This window comes from Hibiscus syriacus, unplaced genomic scaffold, assembly GCF_006381635.1.
Source record: "Hibiscus syriacus cultivar Baekdansim isolate YM2019G1 unplaced genomic scaffold, ASM638163v2 tig00111308_pilon, whole genome shotgun sequence".
Lineage (NCBI taxonomy): Eukaryota > Viridiplantae > Streptophyta > Magnoliopsida > Malvales > Malvaceae > Hibiscus > Hibiscus syriacus.
The window spans coordinates 333,854-356,312 of NW_024063051.1; the positions used below are offsets into that span (position 1 = coordinate 333,854).

Consider the following 22,459-nt stretch of genomic DNA (forward strand, 5'->3'; position numbering starts at 1 on the left):
ACTCGGAATGAGTCTGAAGACACATGGCAATAGAGGAGAGCTGCCCAATGTGTGGGACAGAAATCGAAGACATTAGCCACGTTTTGAGAACGTTCACAGTTTAGACGCAGCTGATTGAACCGTCAAGACTACAAGAGTTCCTTAATAGTAACCTGAAATAATGGGTCACTAAAAACCTGGAAAACACAAAATCTCTGTCGAGTAGGGTACTCAACTGGCCAGCGTTATATAGCTCAGCAGTGTGGGCACTCTAGAACAAAAGAAACAACTATATCTTCAACCTTGAGATGATCGAAAGGGAAACTATCATTGAAGCAAGTTAACCTGATAAAAGAGAGGTCGGTTGAGAGAAGATAACTAACCATCCTGCAGCACATAGAAGTATTGTTAAACAAAGATTGAACGGTAATACTCAAGCATAATCCTAGAGAAGCAAATAAAGCGGTTAACATCATCGCCAAGTATACATGGTTAACCCAAAACAGAGTTCAGGAGCTACAATACCCCCAAAAGCGGTAGCGAACAAAATAAAACTAAATAAATGCTCCTAGTTAGGTCAAAGCTGTAGCTTACCCCTTTATTCAACTCAAAAAAAATATTACGTGTTTATTAATTTTATTTATTAATTTTTCACATAAATTTATTAAAATAAACAGAGTCAAATTGTTCATTAGACTTGAGTCTAAACTCTTAAAACTTGTACCGTCAACATCCAAGGACTCACTATGCCTCTTGGTAAACATTTATTACTTAAATAAAATGAAAAAAATATCAAACTAATCGTCCCTATTTGTATTATTATTACATTTTTAGTATATCTTTAAACTCTCAAAAGGACCTAACACCTCTGAAGAAAATTATAATTTGAATTTACGACATTTAAAACTATACAATAAAACTTCTACGAACCAACTTTATATTGATTACATCATCCTATTTAAAACTATATAAAAAGTGAATGTCACCAAATAAGGCCCAGAATGGTAAATTTCTGTATATATGTTTATTTAAAATGATAAAATTTTAAATTTATAATGTTAAATATTGATTTTCTACTCTAAAATTCTAAAACGATGCATTTAAGGATTTTTTATTTTTAAAATAAAAACTATATTTTAACTCTCATAAATTATAATAGAATTTTGACTTGGAACAGATATCAACTTTGATCCTTAACATAATCTTTTGCAAATCTAAGACTATGAACAAGGTCCATGGTTTAAAATGTTGATATTATGAATGAATAAATTAAGTTATAAATATAATTTTTATAATGATTTTTTATAATATATGATTTAAATTAATTGATGAATAACTTAAAAAAAATCTCTTTACTTGATTTGTTTATCTTGGTTTTTTGCGACGTTTTGAGAGCAAATGCCACTAGTTTTAAACATATAGCGACCTTTATATAAAAAACGAATAACATCGGTAGCTTTTTAAAAAGACCACCACAAACTATTGCTTTAGTGGCATTTTTTACACAAACACCGCAACAAGGTTTATATATAACGGCGTTTTTTAAAAAACGCCACTACTAACTATTACTTTACTGGCTTTTTTTCACAAACGCCACAATAAGGTTTATATAAAAAAAACACCTCTTCTGACTATTACTTTAGTGGCATCTCCGTTTACCCTTTACCCAAGAAGTTGCAGCAAATTGCAATTGCCTACTCTCTCTACATATATCGCCGCCAAGCAGGCGTCTCCTCCTCCTTCAGTCCGTCACCCAAGCCCTCTCTTGTTTACTGACCAAGAAATTAAACAAGGTAATGTTTGAAATCCTAATCTTAATGTGAAGATTTATTTTTCCTTCTTGGTTCGCGAGATTTTGAGTTATCTGGGTTCCGCCTCTGCATAACTCTGTTATATTTCAATTTTTTGTTTTCAATCCTACAGCCTTTCACCCTGTATCTTTCTGTTTGCTTCGTTGAGAAAGGAGATATTTGTTTAAAGCTACCAGTATCGTATCTATTTTTGAAAGCTGTCCTTGTTATCTTTCACTTTGAGAAGTAATTTGTATGATACGACTAGCATCGTTTCCCACTGCATGTATGATAGATGCCCTGTACTGATGTGGTTCTGTAATCCTTTTATGTAATTTTCTAATGCCTTCTATCGTGCACCAATTCAGTCTTGACGTGTTTCGAATCTTTCCTATTGTCCTGAAGCTGGTTTTGTTTGCTTAGTCAAATGCTCAGTTTGATGTAATTTGCTTATTGTAGCTCTTGGATTAGTGATTAGAAGTGTTGAAACAAAAATTAGACTCTGGGAATCAAAGGATTTAATTGCAAAGGTGAAATCTCTCTATGGCCGCCCCTTTTTATTCTACTCATTTTCAGCCTGACGTTTATCAGGTAACACTTTTTGCCTCTTTTTTATAGATTTCTTATGTTCTTTTTTGGGTTTCGCTCTTTCGCTAGTGTTCTGTTTGTTCCATGGGAAAATTGAAGTGGAATCAGAAGAAAATTGAGCTTTGTTTCTTTGAGCATGAAATTATCGTATTTAGGCTCTGCTTTGGCATTTGATCGGTTAAGAGCTTTTTTTTCTCTCCTTGTTGAAGATATTTACAAATTGGGGTTTCCTTAAGTAGAGTTGGCTTTGACCCTGAAATTGATCTGTTTATAATCAAGTTGTATGTAAACATCTTTATAATCAAATTGTGAAGGTAGATAGAATTAATGGCAAAGTCGGGAAATTGAAATATTTGTTCAGTTTTTCTTGTGTAGGTTATGCAATAGATAATTAGTATTTTAATATAACACTATAGATAAGGATAACTACTAAGTAGTTTACTTCTAATAGAAAACTTACTTCTAACTTTTACTATAAAAAGATGTATTTTCACAATTCACAATATATAATAAAAAGAGTTCATTTTCTTCTCCACTATGTTGTTTACTCTTTATCAACATGGTATCAGAGGTTGATCGATCCTTCACCTAAATCTAGTCGATTTTTTCTTCTTTTTTACCCTAAATCTAGCTGCCGATCATGAATTCCACCACTTCTTCATCGGAGGTCACTTCGGAATTCCTCATTAATTCACCCCATTTTGATGTTTCTTCAGCCTCTATTACTGTCACCGATTGAAAGGTGACAATTATATCCCTCACTCTCAAACTACTACTCGGCCAAAGAAAGGGAGACATTGGTGTGACTCTTGTAAGAAGGTTGGCCATTTGCGGGATTCCTATTGGAAAATACATGGCAAGCCTACTGATGGGAAGTCTTCAAAACAGCATCAACAACGTGATACTCAAGAAAATTGTGTTGTGAATACTGATTTACAAGGAAGTTCGTTTACTAAAAAATAAATGGAAGAGTTACAGTAGCTTTTTAGTCAGTTAAACACTCATTCCCAATCAGTACCTGCAGGTAGAATTCCTTCTGCTACTTTGGCTAATACATCCATCACTCCTACTTGGGTTGTGGATTCTGGTGCAAGTGATCATATGACAGGTGATCTTCGGCTCTTTCACACTTTTCATGCCGACTCATCTATCTCTCATATTCGAACAACTGATGGTTATCTATCCGGTGTTGCCAGTCATGGGTCTATTCGAATAAATCAGGGCATTTTGTTATCTCTGATTTTTGTGAATTTCAGGATTCTAGCTTGGAGAAAGTGATTGGCAGTGCTAGGCTTTGTGGGGGTCTTTACCTACTTCCAGCAACTTTATTTTCCCACCCATCTACTTCCTACCATGTTATTCAACAATTTCCTTTACTTGAACCTTCAACCGATGTTATGTTATTGCATTTTCGTTTAGGACATCCCAGTTTCTTTTATCTTGCAAAATTGTTTCCACATTTGTTTGTCAATAAGAGTCCAAAATCTTTTTCTTGTGATATTTATCCACTTGTTAAACAAACTAGGAGTGTTTATCTACCTTTTCCATATAAAATGTCCAAACTATTTACCATGATCTATAGTGATATTTGGGGACCATCTCGGGTCACATCTTTACATGGGGTTCGGTGGTTTATTTCATTTATTGATGATCACACTCGTACTACCTGGACCTTTCTCATGAAAACCAAATCTGAAGCTTGTGAAATATTTAAACGGTTCCATAAGATGGTTGAAACCCAATTTCAGTGTTCAATCCAAATGTTTCATTCTGACAATGGTAGTGAGTATTTTGCCAATGTTTTGGGTTCTTTTTTTCAGGAAACCGGGATTATTCAACTTACTTAGTGTGTCAATTCTCCTCAACAAAATGGGATTGCTGAGCGAAAAAATAGGCGTCTTCTTGAGGTTACTCGGTCTCTAGTTTTTTCCGCAAATGTTCATAACTATTTTTGGGGGAAGCCCTTTTAACTGCCACTTATTTGATTAACCGTCTCCCTAGTAAACCGTTACAACTTAAGTGTCCGAGAGATGTTTTTCTTTAGTTTTGTCCCAATTTCAAACCGATGACTTCATTGTTACCCCTTAGAGTTTTTGGTTGTACTGTGTTCGTTCATAACAATATTCCATTCAGGTCCAAATTAGATCCTCGAGCATTTCGGTGTATGTTTATGGGTTATTCATCGACTCAAAAGGGCTTTCGGTATTATTATCCTCGTACAAAGAAATTCTTTATTACTATGGACGTTACTTTCTTTGAAAAAAACACATTTTTTCCTTAAAACTGCTATTCAGAGGGAGTCATATAATGAATATCAGTTTATTGACTCACAACAATTGTCACTTGATTTGCAGCCAGTTCTTTTTTATAAACCAGCACCGTCAAACCAGTTAAACCAGTCGAATAAGCCTACAAAATCGCTACAGTCAGACCAAACAACACTACCGAACCCAGAAAACGTATCCTTGCCAAACCAATCCACCAAAACACATTTTACCTCGGCATGATCAACATATCACTTCGCCTCAAATACCTCAATCCAAGTTGCAGATTTACAAGAGACGAAAAAAACCAATTTCTAAATCAATCCTTGAACCTAATCCCGAGTCTCACACACAGCATGGACACTGTCATGAACCGAAACCGAACGAGAATCCTTTGGAGAACGAAGAAGGTAATCAGAGTTCTTCCACTAAATTAAATGCTTTAATTGATGATAATGACTTGTCGATTGCTCAAAGGAAAGGAGTAAGAAAATGCACAAATTATCCAATTTAGAGATTTGTTGCATATGGAAAGCTAACGCCTTGTTTTAAGAACTTTACAGCAAGTGTAGATAGCACTAATGTTCCAGAAACGGTGGAAGAAGCATTGAAAGATCCCAAGTGGAAAAAGACAGTAGAAGAGGAATTAAAAGCAATGGAAAACAACAATACTTGGATTATAGTTGATCTTCCGAAAGATAAAAAACCAGTCGGCTGCAAATGGGTATTCACGGTAAAATACAAAGCTGATGGTAGCATTGAAAGATATAAGACGAGATTAGTGGCGAAATGATTCACTCAATCTTTTGGAGTTGATTATCATGAAATGTTTGCTCCGGTAGCAAAACTAAACACTGTGAGAGTGTTACTGTCATTAGAAGTTAATGAGAATTGGGTGCTTCATCAGTTAGACATCAAAAACGTATTTCTAAACGGAAACTTGGAGGAGGAAGTATATATGTGAATTCCACCGGGTGTGAAGAGTAATACAGGAAAAGCATGTAGATTACTAAAGTCCTTGTATGGACTTAAGCAATCTCCAAGAGCCTGGTTTGACAGATTTACAAAGGTGATTATTCAGGATGTTTACAAGCAATGTCAATCAGATCGCACTTTATTTGTCAAAACATCTTCAAACAATAAAAAGGCAATTTTGATTATCTATGTGGATGATATCATTCTAACAGGTGATGATTGTATGGAGATAAAAAGATTGAAAAAGCTACTGGCAAAGGAGTTCGAAACCAAAGACTTGGGAACTTTACGGTATTTTTTAGGCATGGAGGTTGCAAGGTCAAAAGAAGGAATAATGATCAATCAAAGGAAATATATCCTTAATCTACTATCAGAAACTGGAATGAAGGGATGTAAGCCGGTTGAAACACCCATGGAAGCAAATCTGAAGCTAACGAGAGAAGAATTGGGAAGTCTTGTGAACAAAGAACAGTATCAGAGGCTAGTAGGTAAACTAATTTATTTATCACTTACTAGACCTGATATTGCGTTCCCTGTTAGTACAGTGAGTCAATATATGAATAATCCAAGAGAAGAACATTTAGAGGCTGTGAATAGAATTCTAAGATACTTGAAAAAGACACCAGGACATGGATTAATTTTTAGAAAGAGTGATGATAGAATAGTAAGAATTTTTTCGGATTCAAGTTGGGCAGGTGAATTAACGGATAGAAGATCTACAACTGGTTTATTGTTCATTTGTTTGGGGAAATCTGGTTACTTGGAGAAGTAAAAAACAGGCGGTGGTGTCTCGAAGTAGTGCAGAAGCATAATTTAGAGCAATGACACTTGGAATTTGTGAAGGAATTTGGCTTCAAAGAATGTTAATTGAGCTGGGGTTATGTGCCAACAAATGGTTTGAACTTCAAAGTGACAGTAAATCTGCAATAAGTATTGCAAAGAATCCAGTTCATCATGACCGAACGAAGCATGTGGAGATTGACAGACATTTCATCTCTGAAAAGGTGAATGGTGGAACGGTGAAGCTCAATTATGTTTCAACGAAGAATCAATTAGTAGATATTCTCACCAAAGCACTTCCAAGAATTACCTTTGATGAGATTATATCCAAGTTGGGTCTTTTCAACATTTACTCCCCAAATTGAGGGGGAGTGTAGGTTATGCAATAGATAAGTTAGTATTTTAATATAACACTAACTCTTAGAAAGTTAGATAGATAAGGATAACTACTAAGTAGTTTACTTCTAATAGAAAACTTACTCCTAACTTTTCCTATAAAAAGATGTATTTTCACCATTCACAATATATAATAAAAAGAGTTCATTTTCTTCTCCACTGTGTTGTTTACTCTTTATCAACATCTTGTGGAGGAAATTAGTGGAACTTAGAATGTTAATATTGTGTAATAAGAATGTGTCGGCTTGAATAACAATCTCACGTTGGTATAAAATTGTGTAGAGACAGCAAGATGTTGTGATCCATTTCAAATACTGGATGGTGAGGCTCAAATTGTTCAGGTACTTCCTAGCTTTTTATCTGGATATTTTTAGTGCTTACTCTTGTAATGGCCATGGCTATGCCTACGATTGTAAACTCTTTTTTTTGTTGTTGCAACTTTTGGTTCTTTGATTTGCCAGATAATGTTGAAGCCACAAGAAAAGGTTATTGCAAAACCTGGTAGGTTGTTTTGCTCTCTATACTAGTTTTGTTATTGAATGTAGGAATTAGGGTCTTGAATCATGTTGCTGCTATGATGTATTACCAAGAATATGTTCAGTACATAGGATATACTATTGTACTATCAATGTAAACTATCTCTTCTTATTCCTTCGTAGTTTCATATCATTTAATCATCAAAATCTTATGAATTATATCATCTGCTGAAGAACATTAAGGAGGACTACTCAATTGATAACATGATTGGTTTGTTGCATTAGTTACTGTTTAATTTTTTTTATTTTATATCTCAAAATGTTTGATTCAATTCCCAAGTCACCTCCAATCAAGTTTCATACTGCAGGTGGAAGGTCGTTATCTGTTTCAAGTGGAGTATTGAAGCGTGCAAGGAGTCTTCTTGGTGACCCGAAGCTAGGGGATTTATTTGGTGAAATGGATGAAGAGAATTTATTTGGTGAAGTATTAAAGCGCGCAAGGAGTCTTCTTGGAAGGTATTTATCTATTTGATTCAATTCCCAAGCCATTGTTTATTCTAGTTAATGATGTTGAAGTACATTACATTTCACTTGAATATTTGTAAACTTTGATTTATTTATGTCAACTATTTTTAATTAATTCGAGTTGTATTTAAATTTTAAGATTGTTGTTATTGGATTTTGGTACATGATATTAAATTTGGGCAATAAATAATAGAAAATAACATTTGCAAATCAGGTTTCATTTGCCACATTTTAAAAAAAAAGCCACTAATGGACTATACAATTGTGACGTTTTCAGTTAAAAACGCCACTACATTACCTACATTTGTAGCGTTTGTTTCCAGAACGCCACTAAATGAACTGATCTTTTGTGACGTTTGTTCAAACAACGCCGCTAAATGACATAACCTTTTGCGGCGTTTGTTTCAAAAGGCCGCTAAATGACCTGACTTTTACGGCATTTATACGAAAAGTGCCGCTACATATCATGGTATATAGCGGCGTTTTATTTACAAACGTCGCTAAATGACCAACCTATGCGGCATTTGGAAAATAAACGCTGCTAAATGTCCTAATTGGTTCGCTACATATCATGGTATATAGCGGCGTTTTATTTACAAACGTCGCTAAATGACTAACCTATTGCGGCATTTGGGAAATAAACGCCGCTAAATGTCCTAATTTGTTGGGGCGTTTTTTATTTACAAATGCTGCTAACGTTTGCGGATCCCATTTTAGCGGCATTTCTTGCGACGCTTTTGTTTGCAGGTAAGCTTTTTTGCAACGCTTAAAAACGTCGTTATAGGACTTAAAAATGCGCTATAGAACAATTATGTTGTAATGTTTATGTGTATTTAAAATTTTAAATACTCGCGAGAAAGTTTGTTGTTCTTGTGATTCTATTATATTCGAAGAAATTATTTATGCCTTGATAGTTAACCGGATAAACGAAAACTTTTGTTAATCATACAAAAATATCATATTTTATAAAATAAAAAAAGTAAAATAATAAGAACAACAACGAGAAGAGATGTAAAAATAAGAAAAAGAATCTTGTTTATTTATCTCAATAGGAATTGTATATAATATTTTGTCTAAACTTTATATTTATAAATATAAGAAATATATATCATATAAAACTTAATCCTAATAAGTATTAAAATCTTAATAGTAAAACACATCAAAGTCTTATTTAATATATAATATTTTAATCAAAATAGATATACACATAACTAAGTATTCATAACAAAACTTTGATATGTTTATAATTTATTTTATTTAAATTTCTATCACATTCATATTATTTTCATGTCATACTATATTCATGTTATGTTTATGTTTTGTATAGTTTATTATACTAATTTTATCTTAAATATAAATTAAATGTTTTTTTCATAAAATATCAATTAATTACTATATTTAAAAATTCAATCTATTTTTTCAAAGGATCACGAAGATTAGAGTCTAATGGTAGTATACTACTACTTATTGTAACTCTAAAATACTCCATAATGAAGATAAGGGTATTAAGGTATGAAAACAACAAAAGAAACCCAAGAGATTTGGTATTTCCAAGTAATAAAGAAGGGGGCAATCGAGGAATAATGTAGTTTACGTTCCTCTTCTCATCATCTCTACATATTACAAAGACTTTGCCTTTGGATTTGGTCTTTTGCTTCGCGTTGATTATTTTTTCTTTCCCCTGTTTACGCCATCTGAAGCAGCCAACTCCACCACCCTAAAAAATGGGAGCTTTTCACTCAGAAACTAACACAAAACGCACACAAACATAAGTTGATGTAGGTGGTAGATGCATGACTCATGAGAGCCACCACCAACTTCTCATGATCACACTTTCCCCCCCCCCCTTTTTCTTTCTATCTTCGCTCCTTCAATCACCATCTTCCTTCCGTCCCTTAAAGCTACAAACTTTATATATACTTTTTTCACCAGATTTTATATCGTCAACCTGAAAAACCTAGCTTTTTCTCTATCCGTTTCTACGCTGACTACTCCACCACCTTATTTGTTTCATCTCCTTTTTCTCAGGTATCAAACAAACATATGACTTGTCTTTTTCTTTTTTGTTGTTGATGTTGTCGTTGTTTATCTTCTTTGTAATGGGCGGTTTTTGCGGTTCTAATCACGGGGTTATGCCCATTTTTTTCGCTTCGATGAGTTTGTGGGTTTCTTCTTTTCTCGTTGACGATTTTTGTGTATTTTGGGGTTTGGGTTTTTGTGTCATTGTTTTGTTCACTGCATCTGCTTCCATGATTGGTGGTAGGTTGGTGGGTTGACTTTTATGGGGGAAATTATTGGTATCTTTATTAGGCAAACTCATTGTTCAGCTTTGTGAGTTTCAAATTATTAAAGTTTTGGCTTTATTTTACTTTATGCAAATTCTGATGATTTTTTTTTTTTACATAAAAGCCTTTATGTTACCTTGTCCCCTTATCCGGAGCCTGGTGAACTGTTAGAAGTGAATACTATCCCCCCCCCCTCAATTGTGGGTTACTAAAAACGTTTCATGGGTTTTGCATTGGTCTGTTCATACTATCTCTAATTTCATTTATGAATGGTTTCTATTTCACCAGTACCAGCTTTGCTGTATTCTTTTAGAAGATCCAATCCGTACAAAGGATTAGGTTTTAGTGTACGTGCAGCATTATTGAACTGAGACGTCTTTAATAATGAGAGAGTGGTTGGTTTTCAGCCAACCGAATTTCTGCAAGAAACTTATCCAAAAACAAAAAAAAAGATTTCTGCAAGAAGTACTTGTGTTTTTGCATCTACTGGCATTGATATTTGATAACAAAAAGCTTATTAACATCCGGGGATTTCATAAGGCAATTCCATTTTCCTTGAATTTCTTTGCCCGAATTGCTTATTTGCATCATTATACTTGTGTTAACTCGTAGTTTTAATGGCTTTCACTGCAACTGATGATCTTTTACCCTTTTGGTCATTAATATGTGATATCTTGTTTGATTAGCTTATGAAATTATTTCCTTATCTCTGTAAGACGCTATTTTCATCTGCCATTCATTCATTTTGCGGTATATTCTTCTTTAATGTTTTTCATTTTCGAATTGTTTAATCTACATATACACGTCCATCATTTGTAATCCTACAAGCAGACACGGGTATATGCAAAGGAAGATCAATTAAACCGTTGTTTGCAGGGTTAAGCATTCCCCACATGGTGAGCTTACGCAGACGCAAGCTCCTGGGACTCTGCTCTGGTAAATTTTGGTTGAGATGTACTTTAAATTCCATAACTAAATTGCTTCTATTGATAGCCGTTAGTAGGGAAATTATCTATACATTTAAAACGTGCCCTCCAATTCTTTGCTTTTCTGCTTTCCAAGTTGGTTTGTTTGATCAAATTACGAGTTTCTTAGATGGAATGTAACTGAACAGGTTATAAGTTATGCCGAATAATTCCGTTCATGGTATTTGATGGCCTTTTTGCAGGGAGGAGTTCCTTTTTGACTCCACTTCCTAGAGTTTTTGATAACGTACATACACCTGAAAGTTCGAGTCAGAATGCAAAATCAGTTAGTGTGCATCCCTTGCCCTTAGATTTCATCAACCAAGTGAATGAGGTAAGAATGCTTGACAAATCAATTTACCTGAGATATTATTAAATGGTTTATTTCCCTCCTTCTAAATCTCTGCTAATCTTAAATCGGTCTTGTAATTTAGTTTTGTCCACAAAATATATTTACTGGTGTGTGAATCAGTTCATCCACCTTTGTCCCCAGAAAGGCGAGAAAAAGACCATTTGTTATTTCGGAACTCCTCCATTATAGTGGATCATCTTTACTTCCATATTTTAGGAAGGACTTGTAACATGCCTTTTAATTGATAATTGCCGATTGCATATTTTCTTCATCATTGTTTTGCTAACTGTATTTGCATGGTAGATGTTGATATAAACTGTGGATATAAATGTACCATTCGTATAGCCAACTATACTCTTGATTAAGAGTTGGTTTCACTTGTAAGGTAAAAAAGCTGTCTGCATTTCAGAATTTGTAGTGCCCTTTTCAGTTCTGGATTTTAGTTCAGATCCTTGGGCTGGTTATAGTTTATTTTTACTCACATCATCAATTGGAAGTTATTTATATGTATGTTGAATAATAATTGGCATTTAATTTTTTAATGATTAACAATTACATGTAACTTTTGCTGCTGTTCCTCAGAAAAGCATTGCTAAGGTTGACTATGCATCACCAAATGTTTCTGTTTCCGTTTCATCCAAAGAGCATCAGAATCAACCTTTTCCAGGTTTGCATCTTTGGAAACTTGCGTTCCATATGTTTGTTAACGATGATAAAGCTGGAAAATTTTTACTTGCTTATGGTTTTGCATTGATATTTCTTTCTTTGTTTGAAGTTTTACTTGTCTTAAAGATGATATCAATACGTTCCTGGCTTATCGAATTCCTTTTTCTTCGGATCTGAAAGAGTACATGCCTCCCATGAATTGTTTCATGCATCCAAGATTTGAGGCCAACATATATGTTTATTGTTGTGCAAAGGAAAAATAAAAGTTATTGCTCAATCGGTTCATCAATGTTTCGTAGTTTTGACATCATTTGTTCAAGCTTGTCACTGCTGTCTAGAGAATCAACATTGTAAGTTCTAAAGATGATTTGATCTGCAGATATTTTGGGACTGTTCTATCTTGAGAATCTTGTTTTTTGTTTTATCCCCTCCTGCTGCTACCGTAGCATGCTGCGTGCTATAAATGCCATGTTTGACATAAGCATGGAACCATAGCAATTTGAGAAAGTTAATGAGATGGTGCTTCCAGATAAAACATATCATTATGTTTTAGCACTGTAATCGGATGCTGGGAGCCATTTTAGTTTTTCTACATCTTGAGTGATGCCCTTGTACAATGTTATTATCTGTAGGTCAACCAATTAAACGGAGGAAGCGACACAGGAGGAAGCATCTTCAAAACCAAGAACCATGTCTAATGAGGGGTGTATACTTCAAAAATATGAAATGGCAGGCCGCGATTAAAGTTGACAAGAAACAGATTCACTTGGGAACAGTTGGTTCACAAGAAGAAGCCGCTCGTTTATATGACAGGTAATAAGCTGCCTTTTATCCTCCTTGTAGTAATTACTACTACAATTTTCAGGAACTCTCGATGGTTGCCACTATATGTAATACAAATGTTACTGTTTCGGTTTCGGATGAAGTTTGAATAGTCCAATATAACTGCCGAAAACCATCAGCCCTAATCTGATACAAACATGGACTTGATCCAAGTTCAAGTCATGTTCTACAATAAGTACACAAAGCTGGATCCTATCCTTTTTGTATCTGCTAAAGGGCCATTTTTTTGGTAATGTAACTTGGTTGTTACTTTGATGGATGGGCCAATGGATTTCGAAACTCATTGGTAGGTATTTTTATCTGTGTAGAGCTGCATTCATGTGTGGAAGGGAGCCGAACTTTGAGCTTCCCGAGGACGAAAAGCAAGAGCTTAGGAAGTTCAAGTGGGACGAGTTTTTGGCATACACTCGCCGTTCGATCACCAACAAAAGTAACCCTTTCCTCTATGGATTCTAACCTTATTAACCGAACTGTTAGCTTTTAAATACTAAATAGTTTTATTTTCAACAACGATTACAGAACACAAACGGAGGCTCGAGGTCGAAGCACAGAAGTGGTCCAAGTCTGCAATAGAGAATGGTGAGTGGGACACCAAACGAGGAATCAACAATAGCTTCTCGGCTTCAGAAGAGATGGGACCGGACTCTTCAGCCGAATAATCTGGTTCGAGCAATTAAATTCTAGTTGCAGGGTCTACATTTTTAGGTGTAAAATTCCCTTCTATTAGAGCCAAGTAATATTATTTTGATACTGGTAAAGTGGTAATTAGATATCTACAAGTTTTAACACAAATAATAAGTGTTAAATATTAGTTGAATCGTGATTCGCCATTGTTGTTGGACAGACGAAAGGCATTGCAAATGCAAAGCTATATAAAAAGCCTTATTTTGGTTTTAGCCCGAAGCTGATCCCCGAATTTGTTTGGAGGTCAATGCACTGCAGGATTGCAGAACGATTGATTTTAGCATTAATCCTTATTTTGCACGTCTATGGTTTAATCTGCCATTAATGGGGGGAGGCATGGACCGATTACTGATGAGCTTGACACCAAAGTGAGGCCAAAAAGCCGACAACAAAACATAGATGCTTACACTTGCTGTCTTCATTATCTGCCTAAACTGCAACTAATTTGTTTTGAAACAGTGCATGGACAATATGAATATAAACAAAAACCCACCAAAAATTTTGTGAACCAAATATCCGAGGATTGGGTCGACGTCTACTAGTAATTAAATTGGTGAAATATGAAACAGATCCTCCATTTTTTTTTTCTTCCTTACAATAATCATTGTATGATCTAAAAAATCCTTTAACCATTAATCGTTTCCCTTGTTTTCATTTGAGCATATAAATTTTCTCTTTTTAACTAAAGTCATCATATTATCTATTTATAATATTTTAGTCCTTAAATCATTCTAGTCCGATTTTCAGATTGTTACAGTAGAAAACATGCACCATATTTTTCGTCTTTTAGAACTGTATTGTTCACACTTCGAGATTATACTAACATACCTATTAAAGAGTCCATACTATTACAATGATCATACATTTAATAAAATTATACGATGAATTATGATGAAAATATATAAAAATGTATGTTTGTTTACTTCAAAATATTTTTATATATATATTATGATTATGTGTTGCTATTGGTACCATTAAATTTAAGACTTGTAATATTTCTGTTTGCACAATTTATTATTGAAAGTAAATTTATTTTGAAACTACATTAGGCCTCGAAAAGTGGGGTAGACATATTATGAATTTTCTCTCTCGATACTAATAGCATGTGTATTAAATATTTTGTCAATGTCTTTTTTATTATGAATGTGTCAAGTAAATGATTTTTTTAAGTAAGCGCTATAAGGGTTATTTCCATGATTGATTATTTATGTTTGTGTTTTGTCCATTTTTCCTTATTGATTTTAAAAACATAATATATGATCACTTTATTTTTTATTTAATTAAAATGTCACCACTAGTTCACTGTTATTGAATATTTTGGTATAATCACACATTTGGTCCTTTTTATTTATATAGCCTCTCAATTTAGTCATACTTTTAATAAATTAAAATAAATTTAATCCTCCTATGGAATGATGCCACATGTCATGCCACGTGTTGGAGGACTAACTTTATTTTAATTTAATAATTTAAAGTAATAACGTAACATATTTAGTAAATTAAGACAATAATAAGATATATTTTTAAAAGTTTAGACAATAATAAAATATATATTTTTAAATTAAATTAGTAATAAAATATATTTAATAATTTAATATAAAAAATATTTTTAAAGTTAATATGTATAAAATATTATGAATTTAAGTTAATATTTATACACTAAGATATAAAATATATACATCATGCATCGGTCTAGGCTCAATGGTTTGGTACATTATCCAAGTATTTTAGATTAATCATTGGTATTGGCCCAATGGTTTGGTACATGCTTGGTTATCCAAGAGACCCAAGTTTGACTTCATTTAGCCACAATTTCCTTGAATTGTTTTCTTTCAACAAAACAAAGGTGACACCCTCTAATCGGTGGAAAATAAATTAAAATAAAGTTACTCTCCAATCGAATAGTGACATGGTGGCATCATTCGATTAGAGAAATCTACTTTGATTTATTAAAAGTAGAATTAAATTGAGAGAAAATTAAATAAAAGGAAATAAATGTGTGATTATACCAAAATACCACCTTAATTAAATAAAAATGAAAGTGACAATATATTATGTTTTTTAAAAATCAATAAGGAAAAATGAACAAAGTGATCAATCATATAGTTAACCCAATTTTCAATCTTAAATAAATATTACATGCTGGAGAATGGTGCCAATTGGATGGGAATTAATGGTTTCAAAATATTGAAATAGTTTGGAAAGTTTTCAAGTGTCATTTTATTATTTCACAAGCAAGGGTTTCAAAATCGAAGAAGAAAGTATCGAAACCTAATTCTAGTATCTATTTTGGATATCGATATTAGAGGTGGTCTTGATACATACCCATAAAACTTTGAAGGGCAAACTACCTTTTCGTTTGAGTTTTATAAAATTTCTCACTGAATTCAAAAAAATATAACATTTGGTTACTTTTGTTTCGTTTTAATTAGATGTGGCCACTGAAGGTTAACAGTCGTTAAACCTTTAATGGTTTACTGACGTGACACAATAAATTTATAAAATTAAAATTACATTACTTCTACGCAGATAATACATGTATTAAGTTTTGATCACTTTCATTTAATATTTATACACATTTTTGCTTACTAAATTTAAAAAACATAAGTTTTGGTCACTCACATTATTGTTTTTATTAAATTTTGATCGCTTACATTATTGTTTTATTAAGTTTTAGTCACTTACGTTATCGTTTTATTAAGCTTTAGTCACTTCACTTGGATATTGAATGTCATTAGTTTAATGATGTGTCCTGTTAGTAAAATGATTTAATTTTCATTTTAACCGTTACATTTTAGACAAAATACTGATTATGAGTCTTTTGTATGTTCAAATCAGTTTAGGGACAACATTTGAATTTATCCATTTTTAATAGGTTTTCTTCCCAAACACATTGTTGTTCATACATCTCTGCTCCATTGCTCCATTTGCCTTCTTTCAAGGACTCATGTTGCATTTTAAGAATAATTCAAGATTTCCAACTTCCGATAACAAATAATATCAAAACTTTAGAGAAAAATGAGAGGGTATGCATCTAAAGATAAAATGACGTTGAGTAATTTCAGTTATGTAAAATAAATTCAATTTTCAAAGATTGAGATTGTAGAATGTCAAATCCAACAAGAAACAAGAAGACAAATCAATAGATCCAAATAACTCGATAACCGAATATCACCCTCCGTGGTGATTTTTCTTTGAGAAAACGCCTCCGATAAAACATAATCAATGGATCCAAACAACCCGATAAATGGATATATGAATTCATCCACTGAACTCAATCTAAAATCCATGATTTTAACGTCGATTTTTTTGTTTTTGCTCAAGAACAAGCAATTTTCCGATTCTAGTTCCCTATTAACAATGTTCGCCTTATGAATCATTGTTAACCCCTGAGCCCTACGAAATCTGTCGCACCACCGCCACCTTGTTGGCCTCGGAGTACCTTATTTCGTGACGACTATATTGAACAACTCATCGTCGGAGCAGAGCTCCAATACTAAGTGAACGTCAATTTGATCTTCATAAACATCATAAAGGTCGATCATGTTCGGATGCGACGAAACATTCTCGACTATCTTTCACATCACGGGAATTTGTTAGTTAACGCGTCGAAGATGAAAACATGATATTGTGTCGTCAATAACACCGCCATTTAAGAAGCTCTAATTTTCTTGACTCGAATCAATGTCGTCTTCGTGGTGATGGATCTTTTTAGAGTTTTAATGACAAATTCTTTGTATTTTTCACGATCTTCATTACTTCTTTTCAGACTTTTTTTCTAATTTAACTTCAAATAATTATAACAATAACGCAAGTGACCAAAACTTAATAAAACAATATTGTAAGTTACCAAATCTTATATTTTTTTGAATTTGGTGAGCAAAAATATACAAATCTGAAAGAAAAATGATCAAAATTTAATCCGCATATTACCTACATAGAAATGATATAATTTTAATTTTATATATTTACCGAGTCACATCAATAAACCGTTAAAGATTCAACGATCATTAACCTTCAATAACCCTATCTTAATCAAAATGAAATGAAAGTAACTAAATATCATTTTGTTTGAATTTAATGAGAAAAATTTTATAAAACTCGTGACCAATTCTTTAGTTTACCCAATTTTGAAATTCTAAGAAGGTTTCGATACCGATCTTTTAAAACTTATAAGAGAGTTTTGGAAACCTCTTCTCTATCCTCTATAAAATACCTTAAAACTTGTTTTTAAGTTGTAAAAATAATGTTCAAGTCCTTTAATATTTATTTTACACTCAAGCTGATCCCTAGTATATTGTAAAATTATACTCTCAAAAAGTTGATTTTAATTTCATTACCGAAATGCTTTACCGAACTCTAGAACCAAACAAGGAGCGTTACCAAAAAAAAAGGCAAGATTTTCAGTGCACATCATCATCTTGTCCAAACAAACCTAATTATATGAAACAATAAAAAGAATCATAATGCCTTAATTTCAATGACCACGACTTAATGTCCGAAAGGGCACCCTCATCCTTTTAGAGACAAGAACTTAAGTGTTCTTTATTACACGAGCAATTGTTATCACATTTCTCTATTTCAAAATGTTAAAATATATTCAGCAATACATCAAAGAGCTTAACTAAAAGAATCGCTGCAAAAACTAAAATGTAGAGAAACAAAATATACAAAATTGGATACTATTTCCAATCTTATTAAATTTGAAATACTTCCCATTGATGCATAAAATTATATAATAAAAACTCAAATATAAAAAATTCGACATTGATCCGAAATAGCATACAATGACTTGTTTCACTCTTTTCAGTGTGTGTAAATCATTATATATAGTCATTAAACTAATCTATAATGAAGTTTGAGCTATTGAATAAAGACGACTGTCCACTAAAACATAGTTTTGAAACTACCAAGTCAGAAATTCCAAAATTAGCTCCACTGAAACAACCACCGGATGAATAGACTCTTTTATCTTTTTTCTAAGGGCAGTTTGTATTATCCCTGAAATAAAATGTTATAATCAATCAGAGCACACTCTCTTATATTTTCTAGGGGCATATATATGCAAATCTTCCACTGATTGTTCACAGTAGAAATATAATTCAGTTCCAGGCCTTATGGATAGTTAACCTCCTAAAACAAAGGGAGACAAAAAGATAATAGACTAAAAAACTTACATTACTAGTTAGGCATGGAGTTCTCGTTCAAGCGACCGATGGAAGGAAGACCCTAATTAGTCCTCTCACGGTGACTCTTTTCCTGCAAGTCGGGCATTTCGCCTGAACAGCTAGTGCAGCTTTAATGCATGCCTTGCAGAATATATGCCCACATCTTGTTGACGTCTCCTCCGTTAACGGCCCCATGCAAATTGGACAGTTGAAGGTTGGTGCCTTTGGTGGTGGCTGTGACACTATAATTTCCTCCACCTGCCAATATAACATTCAACAAGTCTAAAGCGTTCGTAAATCTAATAAAAAAACAGAAATGCAACAGGCGTGCGTGGACGAAAACAAGGAGGGATGTCTAGTCACGATATCTATAGACCTGATAACCAACCTGTATATGTTTCCTTGAAAGTATACGACATTACACATTTTGAACAAAACACTAAGAGGAAGAGTTCTTACAACTGATTGTGTAGAGCTTTCCCAATCGATAAAATTTGGACTCGTAGGAAGTCTTCGGAGCCTATTCGGATTATTATGAGTAGGACACATGTGAGCTACACCTACTAAAACAAAGAGCAACATAGGGGTTTAACTACGAAGAATAAATTGAGTAGATAAAGAACCACCACTCCATAAATCGATTGGCCGATGCATTCACACAAGTAAAACATTAGATTTTATCGGGCTACTACAAAGTTGAAAAGAGATAATATCAACCTTAGTAAATCACCCTCACATGCCACAAACCCCAAAAATAAAGGTAAACAGCTAATGTTAAAAACCAAAGAATTGTATTTTATTAACAAAAATCTCTTGGTGTTATTAAGCACAGACCCTACAAGAGCATGGTCGGCATACGGCAAAAGAAGTGAATAGACGTTCTTAGAAAATAAAGACATAGTACTTCCTGTTTTATTTCCATTTTAGTGTGATCCTCTTGTGTTACATATAGAAGCATTTGATTCATCAGCATAATTTAATCACTTCAAGGCACATAATATCACCTAGATTTTCACTTGGATTATATCATGTTTGGTTAAGTGGATTGTGATCGACGTGCATTGACTTTGTCTTATTTCAAATATGAAAAAGTAAAATGACATTCCTTATATTCAACAATTTAAGGAGTAGGCTATTTGTTCCAGGGACTCTAAACCTCAAACTAACTAAGCACCTAAATCAAGACCGGGTTTGAAACCCACAGGACATCTACCTTAAAATTCATTCATTAATGGGGCTTCGAAACTGTTATTAAGAAGGAATCTTTTGACTCATGAAGATAAATAGAATGAATTTACAAGGCAGTGCATCAAATAAGCTTCTTCTATGCAATGTGCATATGATAATACAGGTATCACGTGAGGCCAAACAAAAATATTATAAACAGTATTTTCCCTAAATTCACCAACCTGAATCTACATCAACAACAGTCCTTCCACGGTTCCTCCTTGAATTGTTCCGAGTCTGATATAATATACCAATAAGTTTATAATAATCAGCATGATACGAATGATCATGGAAATTTTAAGTGAAAAACAAAGCAAAATGGAACAAGAGAAAATACCTCTGCAAAAGATGTAGCCGAAGATTCAATTGCATCATCATCAATAGCATCAACATCAATAGTTGCAGGCGGTCCAAGCTGCATGGATTGGATAGTTTGTTCCTCATACCCAGCCTGTTGCGAAGTACCCTCCAGTTCTCTGATTTCACTGGGTGGAACATTCAGATCAAGCACTGCCTTTCTCCTTCGATACCCTCTAAGAGAAGACCCCCTCACTTCAAGAGTGCTCATGTTCAGATTATGATTTTTCAAAGCGATATCCGAAGATTGCAGCCTCAATAAAACCTTAAAGATGTTAAAATACAACTCCCTCAGGTACATTCACAATAGATACTGTATCATGTTCTCTCTAAAAGCAACAATTCCTTTACTTGATGTCAGTGTTAATGAAGTTTACAAAAAAAGAGTTCAATCTGAAATCAAACAAACCTAGTGATTTAGAGCTTAAAACAGGAAAGAACATCCAGAGACACAAAAATAAGATTTTTTTTTCACAACCTTCGCTTCCTAGAAAGTCCAAGTAGCAACAAGGATGTCATCACCATATTACTAGAAAGATTAAAAAAGAAAAAAAAAATCGACAAGCAAAAGAAACCCAAATTTTAACAACGGAAAATCGATTAGACACCAAAACATCAAATCATTTTTTTTTTTGAAAAAGAACAAAAAGGGAAGATTGGTAAGTCAGATGAGAATGGGAGACCGAATGTCATACCTTGATACAGTGGGAGAATCGAATCGAGAGCATTCTGGTGAAATTATCACGTCTAGGGTTTTTAAAACCGGGGGGAGGGATTTTTCAACAGTATTATGAAGGTCGCGCGGTCGGGGTGCGCTTGAAGAGTGTCCACGTGGCGTGACCCCACTTTGTATTTCTTACGTATTCGCTTACAAATGCATCCAGCGCCCACAAGTCTTTAATTAGTCAACTTTTTAGCGCCCCGGTTGCATTAATGGGTGATATTAAATGATTACCATATTGAGATTAATTACCATAATAGGTAGATTAATTACCATGGTAGGAAGATTAAGTGTTAGATTAAAAATAGTATAAAATATTAATTAATTTATTAACAAATATACAACATTGTATTTTATTTACTATTTTATAATGGATACAGCTATTCATTATTTATTTTGATTTAAATATATTATTTTTTGTGCTATAAATATTTCAGCGTATACTTATTTTAATACATTTGAATTTATAATAATTAATAATTAATCAATAATTTATAGTAAAAGATAGAGGCTAACATTCGATCAAGTCGAGTTGAGTCAAAGTATTTTGAGTTATTCGAGTGACGAGACTTATTTTATAACTCAAACTTTATTTTAAAAATTTTTGAGTCGGGTTTATGAAATTCAATTAGAGTTGTTCGAGTTTTTGTTTAAATTTAATTATAAATATTTATAATATTATGATATTATTTGATTCTAACTTAAACAATTCTCTATAGCCATATATAATATACATTATATATATATATATCATATACGATATACATATATCGTAGAGTTGGTGAACTTGACTCAAATTAAAAACATATTCCTAATTGTTAAAATTCTGAGTTATCTGAATTCTATTTCATAACTCAATTTGAATTTTTTTTAATACAATTTATAAAATTTTGAGTCGAATATTGAATTGAGTTTTTCAACATCAAATCAAGTTGAAAATTTTGACTTTTTTATTTTATTTTTTTGTAAATCGAGTTTTGCTCAAACTAGCAGTAGGCCATTCGGAATTGATTGGAAGCACAAAACCTATCTGAGTGTACAAATGATTGGAGCAGTGCAGTAAGTCCATATAGCATGTCGGCAGCTGAAGTGTAAACCTGAAGACGCATGGAACTTTCGTAGTGAAAAAACATCAACTCCATATTTAGACAAAATTTGTTGGAACTGATGTTTCTTCTTCCGTTGGCAATCCCCCATCCGTGCAAGAAGAAGCTTAAGCTTTTTTCATACCATTACACTCCATGTTTAAAAAAAAAAAAAACTGGGGATTCTAAGAGAATGCTCAGAAAGAAAATACTGTTTTCTTCATTATCCCATAATTTCAGTAGATTGAATTTGATCCATACTAAGTTTAATTGGCAAAATTGAGATGGTTCCACATATAAGAGGGTGAAAAAACAAGATAACAAATTAGTGCT

General features: G+C 33.2%; 2 protein-coding genes across 4 annotated transcripts; one reads left to right on the plus strand and one right to left on the minus strand.

Annotated features, from left to right (window-relative positions):
* Positions 1 to 9,455: 9,455 nt before the first annotated feature.
* On the plus strand, positions 9,456 to 13,608 carry LOC120158141 (ethylene-responsive transcription factor-like protein At4g13040). Of its 2 annotated transcripts, none has more exons than XM_039169057.1 (7): positions 9,456 to 9,801; positions 10,890 to 10,994; positions 11,227 to 11,357; positions 11,958 to 12,042; positions 12,674 to 12,854; positions 13,175 to 13,314; positions 13,404 to 13,608. In XM_039169057.1, exons 2-7 carry the CDS (start codon positions 10,952 to 10,954, stop codon positions 13,541 to 13,543), a joined length of 720 nt encoding a protein of 239 aa, XP_039024988.1. In that variant the 5' UTR covers positions 9,456 to 9,801; positions 10,890 to 10,951; the 3' UTR covers positions 13,544 to 13,608. The 2 variants fall into 2 exon arrangements, with proteins under 2 accessions (XP_039024988.1, XP_039024989.1); XM_039169058.1 differs by having other exon boundaries at positions 9,459 to 9,801; positions 13,193 to 13,314; positions 13,404 to 13,605.
* A 4,852-nt stretch (positions 13,609 to 18,460) lies between these two features.
* On the minus strand, positions 18,461 to 21,093 carry LOC120158142. Of its 2 annotated transcripts, none has more exons than XM_039169060.1 (5): positions 21,016 to 21,093; positions 20,301 to 20,585; positions 20,146 to 20,200; positions 18,746 to 19,296; positions 18,461 to 18,569 (listed from the first exon to the last, which is right to left on the minus strand). In XM_039169060.1, exons 1-4 carry the CDS (start codon positions 21,046 to 21,048, stop codon positions 19,019 to 19,021), a joined length of 651 nt encoding a protein of 216 aa, XP_039024991.1. In that variant the 5' UTR covers positions 21,049 to 21,093; the 3' UTR covers positions 18,461 to 18,569; positions 18,746 to 19,018. The 2 variants fall into 2 exon arrangements, with proteins under 2 accessions (XP_039024991.1, XP_039024990.1); XM_039169059.1 differs by having other exon boundaries at positions 18,746 to 19,299.
* Positions 21,094 to 22,459: the final 1,366 nt, after the last annotated feature.